The sequence below is a fragment of the Arabidopsis lyrata genome, assembly GCF_000004255.2.
Source record: "Arabidopsis lyrata subsp. lyrata unplaced genomic scaffold ARALYscaffold_1, whole genome shotgun sequence".
Taxonomy (NCBI): Eukaryota; Viridiplantae; Streptophyta; class Magnoliopsida; order Brassicales; family Brassicaceae; genus Arabidopsis; species Arabidopsis lyrata.
The window spans coordinates 4,989,143-5,009,679 of record NW_003302555.1 but is presented as its reverse complement, the minus strand read 5'-3'; the positions used below and the strand labels follow the sequence as shown (position 1 = coordinate 5,009,679).

General features: G+C 36.7%; 4 protein-coding genes and 1 pseudogene across 9 annotated transcripts; 4 read left to right on the top strand and 1 right to left on the bottom strand.

Annotated features, from left to right (window-relative positions):
- Positions 1 to 3,280: 3,280 nt before the first annotated feature.
- LOC9328746 lies at positions 3,281 to 4,565 on the bottom strand. The gene is made up of 2 exons (XM_021010377.1): positions 4,170 to 4,565; positions 3,281 to 4,031 (listed from the first exon to the last, which is right to left on the bottom strand). Exons 1-2 carry the CDS (start codon positions 4,227 to 4,229, stop codon positions 3,450 to 3,452), a joined length of 642 nt encoding a protein of 213 aa, XP_020866036.1. The 5' UTR covers positions 4,230 to 4,565; the 3' UTR covers positions 3,281 to 3,449.
- A 1,217-nt stretch (positions 4,566 to 5,782) lies between these two features.
- LOC9328745 (probable calcium-binding protein CML13) lies at positions 5,783 to 6,564 on the top strand. Its single transcript, XM_002892637.2, has one exon. It carries the CDS (start codon positions 5,889 to 5,891, stop codon positions 6,333 to 6,335), a length of 447 nt encoding a protein of 148 aa, XP_002892683.1. The 5' UTR covers positions 5,783 to 5,888; the 3' UTR covers positions 6,336 to 6,564.
- A 1,059-nt stretch (positions 6,565 to 7,623) lies between these two features.
- LOC110225380 lies at positions 7,624 to 10,464 on the top strand (annotated as a pseudogene).
- A 2,461-nt stretch (positions 10,465 to 12,925) lies between these two features.
- LOC110225462 (pentatricopeptide repeat-containing protein At1g12300, mitochondrial-like) lies at positions 12,926 to 15,169 on the top strand. The gene has a single exon (XM_021015268.1). The coding sequence runs from the start codon at positions 13,013 to 13,015 to the stop codon at positions 14,924 to 14,926; it is 1,914 nt and encodes a 637-aa protein (XP_020870927.1). The 5' UTR covers positions 12,926 to 13,012; the 3' UTR covers positions 14,927 to 15,169.
- Positions 15,170 to 15,263: 94 nt separating this feature from the next.
- Positions 15,264 to 19,921, top strand: LOC110225202 (probable disease resistance protein At1g12290). Of its 6 annotated transcripts, none has more exons than XM_021014314.1 (5): positions 15,264 to 15,504; positions 15,778 to 16,094; positions 16,192 to 16,500; positions 16,940 to 19,048; positions 19,129 to 19,205. In XM_021014314.1, exons 4-5 carry the CDS (start codon positions 16,998 to 17,000, stop codon positions 19,130 to 19,132), a joined length of 2,055 nt encoding a protein of 684 aa, XP_020869973.1. In that variant the 5' UTR covers positions 15,264 to 15,504; positions 15,778 to 16,094; positions 16,192 to 16,500; positions 16,940 to 16,997; the 3' UTR covers positions 19,133 to 19,205. The 6 variants fall into 6 exon arrangements, with proteins under 6 accessions (XP_020869973.1, XP_020869971.1, XP_020869970.1 ...); XM_021014312.1 differs by having other exon boundaries at positions 15,266 to 15,504; positions 16,192 to 16,300; positions 16,421 to 16,500; positions 16,940 to 19,921; XM_021014311.1 differs by having other exon boundaries at positions 15,266 to 15,504; positions 16,192 to 16,300; positions 16,403 to 16,500; positions 16,940 to 19,921.
- The last annotated feature ends 616 nt before the right edge of the window (positions 19,922 to 20,537 follow it).

The following is a 20,537-nucleotide window of genomic DNA, read 5'->3' as shown; positions in this document are numbered from 1 at the left end:
CCATAATCCAATTCGATGGTAATGAACTACAACCTCCTTCTCCCTATAGGCCACCAGATCTATCAGTTAAATCGCGGGGAATTTCGTATTCGCCAACGGCTGCCATCCCTCCCACATAAAAGCTACGCCATCGAACCCTCCTTTCTGTCCTAGTGTCAATGTTCTTAGCTTCTCGCATTTAGAATTTCTATGCCCTCTAAAAGCTACACCACTATGCTTCACATCACATCCTTCACTATGTCAAGAACCAGCTCCTCTAGATTCGGTAAAACTGAGAAAACCTCAATTAGCATCTCCGCCGTGACAGCACACTCTCCAGCTACTTCACTCGTTTTCTTCTTCAACAATGTTGACATTCTCACATCCACTCATCTCTAACCATCAAGGTTAGATCTCTCCCTTTTCTCTCTTTATATTTCTTGTTCTTGTTTTGTTTCTCTTCACATACATAAACGATTTGATGTTTAAGAAAAAAGAGTGATTTTCTATGATGGTGTACATTTTACTAAACTGGGATACTCTTCTAACAATGCACACACACATACATCTAGTGGAGTGGTTCTTCTGAGCTCGTCCATAACGTAGTAAAACGTAGACATCAAATCACTTAAAATGAGATACTAGTATTTATTATTTGTTGCTTAGTAATAAATATCGAGTAGGGGGAATTGTCACATTAAATTTCGAGAAGAGCAACAAATGCAAATCCAGCTACCTCATTTATGATATTGGTTGACCCACATTACCAAACAAAACATCTTTTGGCCTATGACTTGTTAGATTGGTGTGCCTTATTCATTGGCTCTGTCTTCTCTTTCAGCTCCTCAACTTTTAATTCTCATTCTATAATTCATGTGATATTGGTTTTGATATGAATTCATAAGCATGAGAATTGAGAAAGGAAGCTGAAAAAGCATTTTTATCAATCTAGTTTTTTCAGCATTATAAGGTGATAGTTTAACTATAGATATTCGAGCAAAATATATTTTTAACCAGAGGATTCATGTCGAAATAAAACTCATTTATGGAATATACATTGCCATAACTATGTAGTGGGAAAAAATGAAGGTACGTACTAATAAACATGAATTTATAACACTGACAAACAAAGCATAAACATAATGCTACCACAGTACCACACTACTTTTTTTTTTTTTTTTAGTACCACACTACTTAATTGAACTTTCATTAAATATTAGACATTTTAAAAAATTTGCTGTCATATTTTTTTTTGTTATTAACTCATAATATATCTATGAAAACAAGAATTGGTGCTTTTCTTTTTTCCATGTAAGTTTAATGGTTTTTGTTTGGCTCTCTCTAAAAAGAGAGTAGTATGTATCCGTAAATTTAATGAAACAGAGTTTTTATTATTTTCAACCCTTTTTTTTTTTCCCCTATTATTTTCAACTCATAATTTACCTAGAGCAAGGGATGATGTGATTTTTTAATATAATTTATGGAATGTATCATGCTTGCTTTTTTATTTTCTCATTTTCTGAGTTTAATTTTCTTTTGAGTTTAATTATGAAAAAAAAAAAAAAAAGCCAGCTAACACACAAAAAAGAAGAGGATATAAAACAGGGGGCATGTGATGGTAATAAATGGGATAATGGGAGGTTAAGATCGTCCAAAAACTCATAAATATTTGAAAGGGTTTATGGTTTTGGGCTCTGAAAATTGGCTGACTTTGCGTGACATGTCTCTGTTCACCGGTTGGATCATGTGCACGTGACGCCTTCTTACCTCCTTTCTCATTTATTTCCCCAATTTTTTTTTTTTTAATGATTTATTTTCATAAAATTAAGATAATATTAATGATCGCATGATGGTCAGACCGCTCAGGATCCGGACAGCCCAACACCGCAGGGAACTTGGGTTCACGACAAAGGCAATGCGTCATCTGTTTTTCATAGCCCATCTTTGTATTTTTCTAAACGGACATTTCACTTTTATCAGTCATCAAACAAAATTTTGTTTCTTCACTTTTTCTGTTATTATTAACTTTCTGTGTTTACATTTGAATAATACCAAAAACCATCCAGAAAAAAAGCATATATAGTACTCCCTCCATTTCGTTTTAGTTGTCGTTTAAAGTTTTTTCACACAAATTAAGAAAAATATTTAATTTTCTGTTTTACCCTTTATTAATATATTTTATAAAAAATTTCATTGGACAAAACATTAAAACAGTAGGGATAAAACTGGAATTTTCACCAAACATTTGCATTGAAAACCTAAAACGACAACTATTATGAAACAAAATTTAAATCCTAAAACGACAACTAAACTGAAACGAAGAGAGTGATTTTAACTAGTTGGGATTTGGGTTGATTGATCAGTGTTTAGCCGTTAAAGTCCAACCAAAACCGTTTTTAGAACAGAGAAGCCAAAAGGCCCAAAACCACGAAATGGGACTAAACCATAACGATGTTTCTTTCTTAAATCTTAACCGAAAACTAATATCTCGACAAATTAAACCGGGGAACGAACCACTATGTTTCACAAACTGGATATTAACCAAGAGTTTTGAGCTTGTTTTCTGTCTCTTTTTGCTTTGATTTCTCGTGACATTATCCATATCGAAAACACCAAGTTGGAAAATGGCAGAAACCCATGATTCGACATTATGGATTACATGTAGATATATTTTTCTTCATTATGGTTTCGTTGGAAGGTCTGTTTTCGAAGTCAATCTAAAACCTGGTTGGGTATGTTAGTCGTTAGACTAAACCACATTAACGTAGGGATGAAAATAATTAGCATATTATTATATTAACAACATAAATCAATCTAGTAATTGCTAATCAATTTTGAAGTTAGAAGCATATGATTTTAGATTCATGATTGATCTGATGGATTATTCCCAATTTGTAGTGGTATTTGCATGATGATGTGATGTTTCCGTTCTCATGTATCTCCTATTTGAAGTGGAGATGGATCTAAACATTCATAAAGAAGATAAGTTCATAGACTTATTATCAATTGGCCCGAGTTGACTTTTTTCTCCTTGATCGTACTGATAACCTCGTCGGCAACGAACATACCCACCAAATCACTTTAGGTCATTTTCTTTAGCATTTATGTGGGAACCCAATTACTTTTCTTGTAGGAAAAGTCAAGGATATGATTACAAGTCATGCAGAGCACTAATGTATTGGGCTCAAGAACTCATAAACAACTGTTTTTAAGCCCATCACTCTATAGTGTTCTTCATTCTTCCCAACATTGTAGACAAATAGAAGCAAGTAAAAGCAATGAGCAGAGATAGTAGTTTTGCTTAATCTGTAAATATATGTTAAGCTTTCTATATAACTCAACGATCACATTTATAAGACAAGCATGTTTTTTCAATAACAATTGCATCTATGGAATCTTATGTACAAACACAACAAATACAAGATCCAATAAACAAACGCTTATGACAAAATGTATTTGTCTCTTACTTTCTAGATACTAAACACATGTTCTTCTCCTGATCTTTGATCTACATGTGTGATCCATCTTCTCTTATTACTCTTCTCACTCTTCCCTGAGTTCCTAGCCGCAACATGAGCAATCTCAATACCTCCGGTGACCGGAAGAGTCACCGTTCTAACAACTTTCCGATCTCTTAAAACCCTTCTCAAACTCGAATACCCGTTTCTACAAACCACAACCGCTCCTCTGCTTCCAAACGCAGCGTTCTTCAACGTAGCAGCTGCAAATTCTTTGTTCCGCCAATCCACGACCAAGAAATCGATTCCTTGTAGCTTCTTCATCGCTTTTTCGGGTTCTTCAGCGATGATTGTCTCTGGTAAGTTCAAAGGAGATGAAGATTCTTGAATAGCTTGGAGATAAGCAGATTCTGATCTCGAGTTTTGTACTATACATATGTGTTTAGCGTTTGCGTGTTGGCTTGCTACGTTTAAACCAATACTTGAGGATATTGCGTCTCCTTCTGACCAAGTTTCCACGATCAGCTTCGCGTTCCATCCAGCCGCCATCGCCGCTATTAGCTCCGCCGCGTCCGGCGTTTCAAGATTCTCGCACTGAACCAAAAAAAAAAAATTATCGTTACAAGAACAAATCATGAATCTTTTACGAAATTAAGATCTGGGTTTTCAAGAACTGTGGAGAAGAAACGTGGGTTATTCCGGCACGATTCACCGGAAAATAAAAAAACTTACCGATTTAACGGTGTCTATATAAGCCTTTGATGCTGTTTCAGGAGACCAAACCAATTTCATTTTCTTCTTTTTCTTCTTCTTCTTCTTCTTCTTCTTTTTGGTCTTCTCCAACTTTCTCACGTTTCTTGGGTTCTGCTTCTTGTTTGGGTTTTAGCTTAAAGGTTGCTTTTATAGAGGACGTAGACAATAAGAAAAGTCTCGTTTCGTCTTTTATGGATATGGCCCATGTATTTTAGTTGTTTTCAGATTTAGCCCCAATACTATCAACTTTAATCAAGTACCCCCAGATTTAGCTGTTTATTTATTCTTTTTTTTTATAGAAATTGTTACTTTAAAATCAGAAGGTGGTCATAGACAAGGCACTTGTTGTGAATTAACTGAGATAATTAGAGTACTGTTATCTTAAATTTTGCGGTGTAGAAGGTTATATTTAGAAAATGTGTAATATGTGGGAGTGATAGGTAAATTTTCTAAAAAATTACTGTGTTTTGTTCTTTCTTTCTGTTTTCAAAAGATAAGGTTTCTAGATCGTCGACGTTGATACTATTCCAAGCGAATTTGACGTGTGTAGGCTAACGAGATTTAAACTAATTAGTCTATAATTAGGCTAACACGATTTTTCTACTGTTTTCGTTAAGAGTAGTTAAGTTTTAGAATTGAATATTCATCTGGCTGGTACAATAAAAATACTAACGAAACCCAAAATTAAACTGACTTCGGAATCATGTGATAACTAAAACCAAGTCAATGTTACATGTCCTAAATCCTAATCGAACAAAACCAAGACACTCATACAAACTACTATGTGATTGTGTTAATAAAACTAGAAACGGATGATTAAGTTAACAAAACTTGATTAAGGTATGTGCACTTGGATAATCATTAAATACACTTTGAATTATCTTTTCTTAATTGGATATAATAGATAATGTCTTATTGATCGTTGATAAGGAGTGTTTGGATACTTTTTTCCATGTAGGGATAATGGAGATTGTCATAGATAATGGCATAAATTTCAAACAAGTGAATCACATTTCAAAGCAAACCAAAAGAAAGATAAAGTATAGAAGAACTCAAACATGTGAAAATTTATCCAAGTGGAAGGTGCCTTTTAAATCACATGATGATATCATATGCTATATACATTGATGGTGACTAATGCATTTAAACAATTGTCTTTGTACCCCATATATCCAATTATGTGGGACAAATAAAACCTTTTTATAATTCCTATGTCACTTTGAAAACGACATTATCGGTTGTGGCTTAAAGAAATATTAGGCCATGTTTATTCTTTTTATCCCACTTTCTCAAACTTGATGATTTATTCTTTATTGGAAGCATTTTAAGCAATTTCATTTGCCATATATACAAATATTAAAATGCAAACCCACTCAAATTATCCTACTACTATTTATCATTTTTAATTTGTAATTAGCAAACATATGAAAGCTTTATGGAGAAAGACTTCTTCATTTCAAAAATGTGATCCTAAACTTTAAATTTCCACTGATATGATTGGTTCATCTTTTAAGATTTCAAGAGATAAATGGGCCAGATTTAGTTGGGCCTTGACGTAAACGACGTCGTATCGTTACCTCTCTCGTTAAAAAGTTACAAACGCGACTCTCTCTCGATCCCAATTTCGTTGTACAGAAGAAGCAAAAGAGAAAAACACCCGACCCGGAATCTGACCCGAAAACCCGGAAGAATCGAAGAATGGGGAAAGATGGTCTGAGCGACGATCAGGTCTCATCGATGAAGGAAGCCTTCATGCTATTCGACACCGACGGCGACGGCAAAATCGCGCCGTCAGAGCTCGGGATCCTCATGCGATCTCTCGGCGGAAACCCGACCCAAGCCCAGCTGAAATCCATAATCGCATCGGAAAACCTCTCTTCTCCGTTTGATTTCAACAGATTCCTCGATCTCATGGCGAAACACCTAAAGACGGAACCTTTCGATCGCCAGCTTCGTGACGCATTCAAAGTGCTCGATAAGGAAGGTACAGGGTTCGTGGCTGTAGCGGATCTGAGGCATATTCTCACCAGTATTGGAGAGAAGCTGGAGCCTAATGAGTTCGATGAGTGGATCAAGGAGGTGGATGTTGGATCCGATGGGAAGATCCGGTATGAAGATTTCATAGCAAGGATGGTCGCTAAGTGAGATCTATAATCTTTGTTTTGAAAATTTGAAACTTTTAAGAAGAGATTCTTTGTTTTTTCACCTGTTTGTTTGATTTCGAGCGAATCCTAGCTAGGGTTTGTTTTATCATTGTGGTTTTTGCTTACTAACTTTATCTTCTTCATGTTTGTTTTCATTTTTCAATGGAAATGTTGTCTGTGTGATTCCTCTTTATCTTATCTAATCTCTAAGAATGTCAAGATTTGTCCTTTATGCCTTTGTAATTCGGTGGATTGGATCAAGGAGTCTCATTGATTCACAATGTGGTAACTTTTCGCTCTTTGGATCTTGAAATGTGGTTGATTTCGATATCTAACATTGAATTGTAGTAGTTTTTTGTTTGTTTAAGACTTGATTTCATGGTCTGCATCGTATAGTAGTCTTCTTGGCACGATTCTGTGACCAGGACTGTGTTTTGTTGGTATTTGAAATGGAAAGTAAAAAGATTTTGAAATTATTTAAAGATCTTGTCTTGCTCTTAAGCTTTGTGCTGTTTGATATCCTTCGCACGGTGTTGTTATGTGCTGTTGGATGTTCTTTGTCTCTCGGGACCGTATGTTGTACACAGATAACAAAGAAGTTCTTCATGGTTTAAGGTAATAGAGCTAATGATGGCTCATAAGAATAACTATGAAACAGCTTATAGCACTGACATTGTAGTTCATGTTCTTGAAACGGTAGTTTTTGACTTGGTTTTGGTTCTTGTTATGGTATAGTTCTCTTATGTAGATGGTAAGGCGCAAATGAAATTTAAGTCTGATGCAAGTTTCTAAGTTTGATTAGATAGATGCATTCTCTACATGTTCTTGTTACTTTTTACTAATACATGATTTGTGTGAAGATCAAAGCTCTCAAAACAATATTACCGTTAATGAATACCACTTGTAAATGATAAGAAGTATTGTAGTGGTGAAAAGAAAAGAACATATACAAGCACTAGAATGAGACCCAAAATTTTCGGTTCACTACACCCTGAATCTGCTAACATACAATACAATGTCCGGTTTAGACCGGTTGAAGAAGAACACGAGTCGATGATACACAATGTCCGGTTTAGACCGGTTGAAGAAGAACACGAGTCGATGATACACAATGTCCGGTTTAGACCGGTTGAAGAAGAACACGAGTCGATGATACAAGCTCTCTACTCCCCAATTCGCACGTCAATATTTGGATCGCTAGATCAAAGTATAGATCAGATATAAAAGGAAAAACTCAGCTAAACCAATTCCGGTATAGTTTTAATTGAACCGGTTTAATCGATAAGTTTCGGGTGTTGTTTCTTTTGTCTCTAAAGCTCCTCATGGATGCTTTGTAGGGTTAGCAAATTTACGCAGAGAGAGTTTGAAAAAGGAACGATTCAGCTTTAGATGATGAAGTTGATGATACGGAGATTGAGTCCTCAAGCTTCGAAATTTGTTCAGCCTCGTCTCCTGGAGACAGGTACTCTGAGAAATGCTTTATCCCATTGCCCAAATGAGCTACTTTTTTGCTGCGAACGCGGCTTCTCTGGTTTCAGCGATAGAAATCTGTCTTATAGAGAGAGATTGAGAAGTGGGCTTGTCGATATTAAAGCAGATGTTGCTGTTGATCTCTTCCAAGACATGATTAAGTCTCGTCCTCTACCTAATCTCATTGATTTCAGTAAATTGTTTAGTGCTGTTGCCAGAACGAAACAGTATGATCTAGTGTTAGCTCTCTGCAAGCAGATGGAATTGAATGGGATTGCACATGACAACTACACTTTGAGTATTATGATCAATTGTTTCTGTCGCTGTCGTAAACTTTGTTATGCTTTTTCTGCTTTGGGGAAGATCATGAAGCTTGGGTATGAGCCTAACACAATCATCTTTAACACTCTATTCAATGGCTTATGTCTTGAGGGTAGAGTCTCTGAAGCGGTGGAATTAGTTGATCGAATGGTAGGAATGGGACATAGGCCCGATCTCATAACGATTAACACTCTGGTCAATGGACTTTGTCTCAAAGGTAAAGTGTCTGAAGCAGTGGCTTTGATAGATCGAATGGTGGAAAATGGTTGTCAACCCAATGAAGTTACCTATGGACCGGTTTTAAATGTAATGTGTAAGTCCGGTAAAACTGCCCTGGCCATGGAGTTGCTTAGAAAGATGGAAGAAAGAAAGATCAAGCTAGATGCAGTCAAATACAGCATCATCATTGATGGTCTTTGAAAAGACGGGTGCCTCGACAATGCATTCAACCTTTTCAATGAAATGGAAATGAAAGGGATCAAAGCAAATAATATTACCTACACCACTCTCATAGGAGGCTTTTGTAATGCTGGTAGATGGAATGATGGTGCCAAGTTGTTGAGGGATATGATCACAAGGAAAATCGCCCCAGACGTTGTCACCTTCAGTGCGTTGATTGATTGTTTTGTGAAAGAGGGAAAGCTTCGAGAGGCCGAAGAACTGCACAGGGAGATGATTCAGCGAGGTATATCTCCTGATACTATTACATATAGTTCTTTGATAGATGGGTTTTGCAAGGAGAATTGCCTAGATGAGGCAAACCAGATGCTGGATCTGATGGTTAGCAAAGGGTGTGATCCTAATATCGTGACTTACAATATTCTCATAAATGGATATTGCAAGGCTAAGCGGGTTGACGATGGTTTGAAACTCTTCCGCAAAATGTCGTTGAAAGGAGTGGTTGCAAATAGATTCACTTATGGCACTCTTATCCAAGGATTTTGTGAATTGCGAAAACTTAGTGTTGCCAAAAAACTCTTCCAAGAGATGGTTTCTCGTGGTGTTCGTCCTGATATTGTGACTTACAAAATTTTGCTGGATGGGTTGTGTGACAATGGAGAACTAGAGAAAGCATTGGAAATATTTGAAAAAATAGAGAAGAGTAAGATGGATCTTGATATAGGTATATATAGTATCATTATTCACGGGATGTGCAATGCTAGTAAGGTGGATGATGCTTGGGATTTATTCTGTAGCCTCCCTCTCAAAGGAGTGAAGCATGATGTCAAGGCATATAACATAATGATTTCAGGATTATGTAGGAAAGGCTCACTGTCTGAAGCAAATAAGTTGCTTAGAAAAATGGAAGAGGATGGGCATGCGCCAGATGATTGTACATACAACACAATAGTCCGAGCACATCTCCGAGGTAGTGACGTAATTACTTCAGCTAAACTCATCGAAGAAATGAAGAGGTTGGGGTTCTCTGCTGATGCTTCCACGATAAAGATGGTTATCGATATGTTATCGGATGGTAGATTGGAGAAAAGCTTTTTGGATATGCTTTCTTGAATTTTTGAGGAGGTCGATTTTAAATACCATCAGGAACTATTGACATTGCCGACTATGGGGAGTCTTAGTAGCATCAGGATATTGAGTAGTGGAATGAAGGAGATAGAGATAGAGAGGGAAACATCATCTTGGAACAAAAGTCCAGCAAGTCCATGCTTCTTTAGCCTCTTCACTGTCTTAATAAGTAACTGCGATGGTCTAAAGGATTTGACGTGGCTGTTGTTCGCTCCTAACCTTACCAATCTTGAGGTTTCTTTCTCAGATCGACTAGAGGATATAATAAGCGAGGAGAAAGCTTTGAACAGTGTCACAGGTGATGAGGCAGGTATGATCATCCCTTTTCAAAAACTAGAAAAGCTACAGCTGTGGAATTTACCTAAGCTGAAGAGCATCTACTGGAATACTCTGCCTTTTCCATGTTTGAGGGAAATCGACATAAGAAAGTGTCCGAACCTGAGGAAGCTTGCACTGGATTCACAAAATGTCGGTAGGGTTGAAGAACTTGTTATAAACTACAGAGAGAAAGAATGGATAGAAGAGGTTGAATGGGAAGACGAAGCCACTCAGCTCCGTTTCCTACCTTCCTCCAAGTTGGTTTAATAACCTCATTGCATCATCCAAACAATTCTCTTAAATGCTTTGGTCTCCTATTGGCAAGCTGTTCTATTGGCCATTGCTCTGTCTTTCTCTCATCTTATTTGTGTGTTTGTTTCACGTTTTTTTTTTTTTAATTACTGCTTGGGTTAAGTCTCTGAAATTTATGTTTTGTTTAAAAGACTTTATCTGGTTTTCTTACGTTTTTACCAACGAAACTAGTTCATCACCCATACTATAGTACGGATTAAATTTTTATTTATTACAAAATTAATAAATTTTATGTTTTAGAATAAAGTTGTGATATATTATAATAGTAAGTGAAAAAATAATATTTTTTTGTCAGTCCCTATATTTAATATTAGAATGAATATATTTTTCTTTTTTTATAGTATTCAATTATGGATATTTTTTTAAGATATAAAAACGGAAAATAAGATTTTTTTTTTTTAAAAATAATATTGTTTGAACAATGAGTTAATTTATGTTAACAACCAAAAAATGAGAGTGCATATAATTTAGGAAATATCATAAATGAATCGCATCTAAAACGTAGATTATTTTGAATTACTTAAGAAAATTAGTTATTATTTTGAATTAATTTAGGAAATAATTTTTTCAAATTCTGATTCATTGGTTGTTGAAATAGAGATTTGTTTGAGCTAATTACAGAATTTACCAATTATTCACATAATCAAATATGTTATGAACATATATTTGGTATATAATAATACCAAATTCAATCCGTGTGTAGAGTCTATATTTCATTTTATAATCCCTATGAAAATATTGCGGCACAATCTATTATTTATTATTTTCAAAATTGATTGCAGAATCAAATTTTAAAATATTTAGAAGTGTCAAACCTTATTTAACTTATCTCATCATAAAATCTTAAAATGCCGTCTGTTATAAGGATCATAACTTTCTACTATATAATACATTACATTTAACCCGCCGCCTACTATAAATATTTTAAACATATCTTTTAAAAAAATCAAATTAATGTATTTATAATTTGCCCAAGCATCCGTGGTCTAGTCGCAGAGGAAGCTTTGGAAAAGGGTGAAACTCCTAAACCTGAGTTCGATTCTCCCTGGAAACAAAAACACATTTGTTTGGGAAGTCTGTCAGTTGGGCTTTGGCCCAATTGGTTTACCTGGTAGCCAGAAATGCAGGCAGTCTGACTACCCCTGACACTTAATCGGAAGGCATTCCAAACTCGGGATAGGCAGAGTGGTTGCCCGTAAGGGCCTAACCGTTAACACGGTGGACCAGTCCACTATGTAGCACCTCGGTGCATTCCTACCGGGACCGACCGGATAACCGATAGGATTTATCAAAAAAAAAAAATGTATTTATAATTTTTTTTATCTTTTTAATCTATTAAATATTTATGATATTCTTTAATATATTAAATTAAAAAATTTTAAAATGTTCCAAATTAAAATCTTCTAGTTTCACACCTTTATACTGGCACGATTCTGTGACCACTGACCAGGACTGTGTTTTGTTGGTATATGAAATGGAAAGCAAAAAGATTTGAAATGATTAAAAGATCTTGTGTTGCTCTTAAGCTTGTGCTGTTCGATATCCCGCGCGTTGTTATGCTGCTGTTGGATGTTGTTATGTTGTTTGTCTTTTGGGAATGTATGTTGTACCTAGAAAACATAGAAGTTCTTCATGGTTTAAGGTGATAAAGATTATGATGGCTCATCAGAACACTTTGAAACAGCTTATGCCACTGACATTGTAATTCATGTTCTTGAAACGGTAGTTTTTGACTTGGTTTTGGTTCTTGTTATGGTGTAGTTATCTTATGTAGATGGTAAGGCGAAAATGAAATTTCAATCTGATGCAAGTTTCAAAGTTTGATTAGATAGATGCATTCTCTACATGTTGTCGTTACTTCTTATTAATACATGATTTGTGTGAAGATCAAAGCTCTCAAAACAATATTACCGTTAACGAATACCATTTGTAAATGATATTTGTAGTGGTGAAAAGAAAAGCACATATACAAGCACTAGAATGAGACTCAAAATTTTCGGTTCACTACAACCCTGAATCTGTTAACATACATTGTCCGGTTTAGACCGGTTGAAGAAGAACAGGAGTCGATGATACAAGCTCTCTACTCCCCCAATTCGCACGTCAATCTCTGGATCGCTAGATCAGAGTATATCAGAATCGTTGCCTAAAAACACTTCAAAACACATATAAAAGGAAAAACTCAGCTAAACCAATTCCGATATAGTTTTAATGAACCGGTTTAGAGCATCCACATTAGTCAACTCTTGATAGATGTTTTTAGTATAAATTAGTAATAAAATTAAAGATACCCTCATTTTTTGGTGTTTAATATGTCTCTAACAAGACACAAATTTTAAATAAAATACACATTCATTTTTTTTTCCATCTAGATTTATTATTAATTACAGATTTATTATTAATTATACACCGTCCATTTTAATTTTTTTTTTAATTAATTTTTTGGTGTTTAATATGTCTCTAGCAAGACACAAATCTTAAATAAAATACACCGTTCATTTTTTTTTTTATCTAGATTTATTATTAATTACAGATTTATTATTAATTATATACCGTCCATTTTAATTTTATTTTTTTATTAATTTTATATTTAAAGATACCCACAAATAAAAATAAATGACTAATGTGGATGCTCTAAAGTCTCTAAGCTAAGCTCCTCCCATGGATGCTTTGTAGGGTTTGCAAAATTACACAGAGAGAGAGTTTGAAAAAGGAACGATTTAGCTTGAGATGATGAAGTTGATGATTCGGAGATTAAGTCCTCAAGCTTCGAAATTTGTTCAGTCTCGTCTCCTGGAGACAGGTACTCTGAGAAATGCTTTACTCCATTGCTCAAATAAGCTATCTTTTTGCTGCGGAAGAGACTTTTCTAGTTTCAGCGATAGAAATCTGTCTTATAGAGAGAGATTGAGAAGTGGGATTGTTGATATTAAGAAAGATGATGCTATTGCTCTGTTCCAAGAAATGATCGGGTCTCGTCCTCTTCCTAGTCTTGTTGATTTCAGTAAATTGTTTAGTGCCGTTGCCAGAACGAAACAGTATGATCTAGTGTTAGATCTCTGCAAGCAAATGGAATTGAATGGGATTGCGCATAACAACTACACTTTGAGTATTATGATCAATTGTTTCGGTCGCTGTCGTAAACTTTCTTACGCTTTCTCTGCTATGGGGAAAATCATGAAACTTGGGTATGAGCCTAACACAGTCATCTTTAACACTCTATTCAATGGCTTATGTCTTGAGGGCCGAGTTTCTGAAGCGGTGGGATTAGTTGATCGAATGGTAGAAATGGGACATAGACCCGATCTCATAACGTTTAGCACTCTGATCAATGGACTTTGTCTTGAGGGTAAAGTGTCTCAAGCGGTGATTTTGATTGAACGAATGGTTGAAAATGGCTGTCAACCCAATTCAGTTACGTATGGACCGGTTTTAAATGTAATGTGTAAGTCCGGTAAAACTGCCCTGGCCATGGAGTTGCTTAGAAAGATGGAAGAAAGAAAGATCAAGCTAGATGCAGTCAAATACAGCATCATCATTGATGGTCTTTGCAAAGACGGGTGCCTCGACAATGCATTCAACCTTTTCAATGAAATGGAAATGAAAGGGATCAAAGCAAATAATATTACCTACACCACTCTCATAGGAGGCTTTTGTAATGCCGGTAGATGGAATGATGGTGCCAAGTTGTTAAGGGATATGATCACAAGGAAAATCGCCCCAGACGTTGTCACTTTCAGTGCGTTGATTGATTGTTTTGTGAAAGAGGGAAAGCTTCGAGAGGCCGAAGAACTGCACCAGGAGATGATTCAACGAGGTATAGCTCCTAATACTATTACATATAGTTCCTTGATAGATGGGTTTTGCAAGGAGAAGCGCCTAGATGAGGCCAACCAGATGTTGGATCTGATGGTTAGCAAAGGGTGTGATCCTGATATCGTGACGTTTAATATCCTCATAAATGGATATTGTAAGGCTAAACGGACTGACGATGGTTTGGAACTCTTCCGCAAAATGTCTCTGAGAGGAGTGGTTGCAGATAGATTCACTTATGGCACTCTTATCCAAGGGTTTTGTGAATTGCGAAAACTTAGTGTTGCCAAAGAACTCTTCCAAGAGATGGTTTCTCGTGGTGTTCGTCCTGATATTGTGACTTACAAAATTTTGCTGGATGGGTTGTGTGACAATGGAGAACTAGAGAAAGCATTGGAAATATTTGAAAAAATAGAGAAGAGTAAGATGGATCTTGATATAGGTATATATTGTATCATTATTCACGGGATGTGCAATGCTAATAAGGTCGAGGATGCTTGGACTTTATTCTGTGGCCTCCCTCTCAAAGGAGTGAAGCATGATGTCAAGGCATATACCATAATGATTTCAGGATTATGTAGGAAAGGCTCACTGTCTGAAGCAAATATGTTGCTTAGAAAAATGGAAGAGGATGGGCATGCGCCAAATGATTGTACATACAACACAATAATCCGAGCACATCTCCGAGATAGTGAAGTAATAACTTCAGCTAAACTGATCGAAGAAATGAAGAGGTTGGGGTTCTCTGCTGATGCTTCCACGATAAAGATGGTTATCGATATGTTATTGGATGGTAGATTGGAAAAAAGCTTTTTGGATATGCTTTCTTGAATATTTGATCTTATCAACGAGAGGTAAAGCTAAACATTTCTCGTTTAGTGATTGATGTATTTGGTCCCGTTATTCGAATCTTTGTTCACATATAACCTTCATGTAGTCTGTGTTGAGGATCCCCAATGACCTTCCTTGACCATGACCCTAATATATTGTTCTGTTTATCTATTTCTTCTGAAATTGCAACGCCCTTCTCTTTTTTCCCCTACTTTTTAATTTATGTGAAGTAGCTTTCTTAAATACCTCAATTTTTGAAATAAATCATCCTAAATAATCAAAAGTTACCACAATTTTTGTTATTGTTAAGACCGCAAAGTGCATTTTTTTTTTTGGGAGAGCGAGAATATTCCAAAATGTGGTATATATATTCTTGTGGACGAAGTCAAGAAGAAATGGGCTATCAGTTGAAATGGGTTCACTGGCAGGCCCACTCTTCTTTATGGACCCAAAGAGATGGCAGCCAGCACCACGTGGAAGATCATGTCTGAGCTGAGAGCTCGACCAAAGGACAAGGCTTGGCTTCAAAGAGATGAATGATTCTGCAACGGACCATTACAAAGATTCTTCTCGCATAGGTACTTCCATTGTTTTCTCATTTGGGTATTCAATTGCTGATTTTCGTTTTAGGCTTAGTTTCGGATTCGAATTAACCTTCTTTTGGATCGATTTTGTGTCTGTTGTCGAAACTTGATAGAGTTTTGTGAAGAAAAGATTGAAACTTTAATCTCACTCACCGCTTATATAAATTGTGACTTAAAATCGAACTTAGCTTATGGTGTGTTGTTGTTACTCTGTGAATCTCTTTCTCTCTATTTGTGCAGTGATGAGTGTTTGTTTCTTTGTCACAGTATCATGTGAGCATCAAGTTTGTCAATAGTTATCCGCCAAGGGGGAGTCATATTCTCATCAAAGATGGATTCGGGGTTACGCCTCTGTATGTATGGTCGAAGTAGGCAAAATCTCACCTTTCTAGCAGATCAACAATAGATGCTTGATTTATAAAGGTTGTGGTGTTTGAAAGTGTTGAGATCCGCAAGATTTGAGTAAGATTTTTCCTACTCCGCCCATACCATGCATACACCTAATCCTGAGTCCATCTCTGATGGGTTACTATTGGAGTATACTAAAGCTGATAAAGCCTCTGCTCTGGAAGGCTGGAATTTCAGTAACTTACTTAATCTGAAGACTACTCATTAGAATTTCAATAGTCTGAAATGTTTTTGGATTGCATGTTGCATTGCTTGAATGCGTGTTTTGTGCAGAGGGAGGTAAATCTTGCTGTTCCTAAGCCACCATACGATTGAATTCATGCTTCAGTTCTCGGTTAGGAAAGCCATGAGTGACTGTCGTGTTCCTGAGCCATTAGTTCAGGTACTCATTTCAAAGATTACGGTATCAGATTCTGCATCAACCTTATGTTCTTTGTATTCATGTGAATGGGCGGTAAGAAACTCCAGTTTATAAGTTGTCTAGCTGTCGGTTTTGCTCCAGAAATTTAAGAAAGAGTTATCATTATGGGTGAAGGGTTATCTTCATGTTGAGATGCTCAGTTCTCAGGGGAGGATTTTGTGGTGAGTAAGTCACTTCCAGTAATTTTTTAAGACAAAGTTAACTAATCTGCTATGGTTTGATTAACAGAGCTGAGTATATATATATATTTTTTAATGGTATGATTTTACGAATAAACTTGTTTGTTTATTTGCCTTTGAAAAAGACGGGGTTTTATTAGGAGTAAGAATAAAGATGGAAGATTTTTTTCGTAGGCAATTTCCCCATTTTATTTAGTAGAAATGAAAGTGACATAGCTACTGTAGTTGCATCTACAACTGTCATATTCTTGGAATTTTGCTATATATTACATAAAAATGTGATGCTACCATGCATAATGACGATACAAAACCAAGACTTTGACTGATTCAAACAATTTTTTCCAGCAAAATTCCAAGGGGGGAGGGGGTGGAATTATTTATTTTCTTCTACCTAATCGTTGCACATTTTACTAATTTGCAGATCAAGATTAAGCTTCCTCGTTGCATTTTTGAATCTGTCTTTGCGTGTCAAGTACAAGATGGGTAGTTGTGTTTCTGTCCAAGTATCATGCGATCAATTGTTGAACCATCTCGGTAGATGCTTTTGCAGAAAACTCTATTATATTCAAAACCTCAAGGAGAATCTCACTGCTTTGGAAGAAGCCATGGAAGATCTCAAGGCAGTACGAGCTGATCTGTTACGTAAGGTGCAGACAGCAGAAGAGGGAGGTCTACAAAGGCTTCATCAAATCAAGGTATGGCTTAAGAGAGTCAAGACTATCGAATCCCAATTCAATGATCTATATAGTAGTAGAACTGTTGAACTTCAAAGGTTGTGTTTTTATGGTGCTGGCTCGAGAAACTTAAGATTGAGGTATGACTATGGAAGAAGGGTCTTCTTGATGTTGAATATGGTTGAAGACTTAAAATCTAAAGGGGGTTTTGAAGAGGTGGCTCATCCAGCTACGAGAGCTGTGGGGGAGGAAAGGCCTCTACAACCGACGATTGTTGGTCTGGAAACAATTCTCGAAAAGGCATGGAACCACCTCATGGATGATGGAACTAAGATTATGGGTCTCTATGGCATGGGTGGAGTAGGAAAAACAACTCTTCTCACTCGGATCAACAATAGGTTTTGTGACACTAATGATGGCGTTGAAATCGTCATTTGGGTTGTGGTGTCTGGTGATCTACAAATCCACAAGATACAAAAAGAGATTGGCGAGAAAATAGGATTTGAAGGCGTGGAATGGAACCAGAAAAGTGAAAACCAGAAGGCAGTCGACATACTCAATTTTCTGAGCAAAAAGAGATTTGTGTTGCTTTTGGATGACATTTGGAGGAGAGTGGAATTAACCGAGATTGGAATTCCGAATCCAACAAGTGAGAACGGATGCAAAATAGCATTCACCACTCGCTCTCAAAGCGTATGTGCGAGCATGGGGGTTCATGATCCGATGGAAGTCCGATGTTTAGGTACAGATGATGCGTGGGATTTGTTCAGAAAAAAAGTAGGACAACCCACACTAGAAAGCCACCCGGACATTCCCGAAATTGCAAGAAAAGTTGCTCGAGCATGTTGTGGCTTGCCACTAGCGCTAAACGTTATTGGAGAGACAATGGCATGCAAGAAGACTACACAAGAATGGGATCATGCATTAGACGTTTTAACAACATATGCTGCAAATTTTGGTGCTGTGAAGGAGAAGATTCTTCCTATTTTGAAGTACAGCTATGATAATCTAGAAAGTGACAGTGTCAAATCTTGTTTCCAATATTGCTCTCTGTTTCCTGAAGACGCGTTAATAGAAAAAGAGAGGCTGATAGATTATTGGATATGCGAGGGATTCATTGATGGATATGAAAACAAAAAAGGAGCTGTGGACCAAGGCTATGAGATACTCGGTACTCTTGTTCGTGCCTCTTTGTTGGTGGAGGGAGGAAAGTTCAACAATAAGTCATATGTGAAAATGCATGATGTGGTTCGTGAGATGGCCCTGTGGATAGCATCTGACCTCAGGAAGCATATAGGTAATTGCATTGTACGAGCCGGTTTTGGGTTAACCGAAATACCAAGGGTTAAGGATTGGAAAGTTGTGAGAAGGATGTCATTGGTGAATAACAGGATTAAAGAAATACATGGCAGTCCTGAGTGTCCTAAACTTACAACTTTGTTCCTTCAGGATAACCGCCATCTGGTAAATATCTCCGGAGAATTCTTCAGGTCTATGCCGAGGCTAGTTGTTTTGGATCTATCATGGAATATCAATCTCAGTGGGTTGCCAGAGCAAATATCAGAGTTGGTTTCATTGCGATATCTTGACTTGTCAGATTCAAGCATAGTGAGATTGCCAGTTGGTTTACGGAAGCTGAAAAAGCTGATGCATCTGAATCTAGAGTCTATGTTGTGCCTTGAGAGTGTTTCAGGGATATCGCATTTGTCGAACTTGAAGACTTTGAGGCTATTAAATTTCAGAATGTGGCTAACTATAAGCTTATTGGAGGAGCTGGAACGCTTGGAGAATTTAGAAGTTCTAACCATAGAGATCACGTCAAGTCCAGCATTGGAACAACTGTTATGCTCTCACAGGTTGGTGAGATGTCTTCAAAAGGTATCTATAAAATACATTGACGAAGAATCAGTCAGAATATTGACGTTGCCATCTATAGGTGATCTCCGTGAAGTCTTCATAGGGGGATGTGGGATACGGGATATAATTATAGAAGGGAACACAAGTGTGACAAGCACATGCTTTCGAAATCTATCCAAAGTTCTGATAGCTGGTTGCAATGGTCTTAAAGATTTGACGTGGTTGTTGTTTGCTCCTAACCTCACTCATCTCAATGTTTGGAACTCAAGCGAAGTAGAAGAGATAATAAGCCAAGAGAAAGCTTCGAGGGCTGATATAGTTCCTTTTCGGAAACTAGAATATCTACACTTGTGGGATTTACCAGAACTGAAGAGCATATACTGGGGTCCTTTACCGTTTCCATGTCTGAATCAGATCAACGTACAAAACAATTGTCAAAAGCTGAGAAAGCTTCCATTGGATTCTCAAAGTTGCATTGCGGGTGAAGAACTCGTCATACAATACGGAGATGAAGAATGGAAAGAAAAAGTTGAATGGGAGGATAAAGCCACAAGACTCCGGTTCTTGCCATCCTGCAAGTTGGTTTTGTATAATCAATGAAGGGAAACAGGTTTTCCAGAAGAAAAACAAACTCGTATGGTCTCAATGGTAAATATATAAATATCAGTATCCTTCCTCTCGCTACGCTTATATTCATGGGACCTTGTATTATCTCTGCCATTGTCTTGTCTTGTTATGTTTTGAAGTGTTATTTGGATTTTGTATGTGTATGCGCTTCATCTCCCTTTGTTTGTTTGAACTTAGTCCCTAAAACTCTTGTATATAAAACAAAAACTTGATTGGTTTTGTTTACATAAAGTGGTGATTATTTATAGCTTGTTGTTCTAAGAAGGCAATATGAAATGTTGCTGGTGTGGTAATCCTGAAACGATTTCTCATGTAGTTCGAACAACTGAATCTTCATTTCCTCTCATTATGGTCATTGGAGATGATTGTAATTTAGTCTCAAACTTGTTATAAGCAGCTATATGAATGGCTGTTGATGATTGTAGTTTTACTGTGAAATGTTATTGGCTTGCTTGAATGTGAGGTTTGAGTTGTTTCTTGCAGAGGTGAAGCAACCTGTTCCTAAGCCATATACTCACCAAATCACCATATGATGGAATTCATGTTTTTGGTTTTTGGCCAATAGAGCAGATGCATAGCCATAACTATCATGTTTCAGATTCGTTAGATCACTCATTTCAAAAATCAGAGTTTTAGATTCTTCAGCAGTTTTATTTTTTCATGTATTCATGTGAAAAGAGATGTTTTATCAGGTTCTTCTGCTGGTTGGGAACACAAATGGATAATCTGATCAAGCAGCTTAGTATAGATAATCTGTGGATGTCTTGCAATATTTTTAGGGAAAAGGAACCAAAAATCCATTAAGTAGTGAACTCTACAAGATTTTTGTGTTTTGTCTTAAATGTACCCGAATTTTTTTGC

Coding starts and splice junctions, on each gene's coding strand:
- LOC9328746 (XM_021010377.1), bottom strand. CDS start 4,229: ATGAAATTGGTTTGGTCTCCTGAAACAGCATCAAAGGCTTATATAGAC. Junction 4,032..4,169: donor ATATAGACACCGTTAAATCG/GTAAGTTTTTTT, acceptor TTTTTGGTTCAG/TGCGAGAATCTTGAAACGCC.
- LOC9328745 (XM_002892637.2), top strand. CDS start 5,889: ATGGGGAAAGATGGTCTGAGCGACGATCAGGTCTCATCGATGAAGGAA.
- LOC110225462 (XM_021015268.1), top strand. CDS start 13,013: ATGATGAAGTTGATGATTCGGAGATTAAGTCCTCAAGCTTCGAAATTT.
- LOC110225202 (XM_021014313.1), top strand. CDS start 16,998: ATGGGTAGTTGTGTTTCTGTCCAAGTATCATGCGATCAATTGTTGAAC.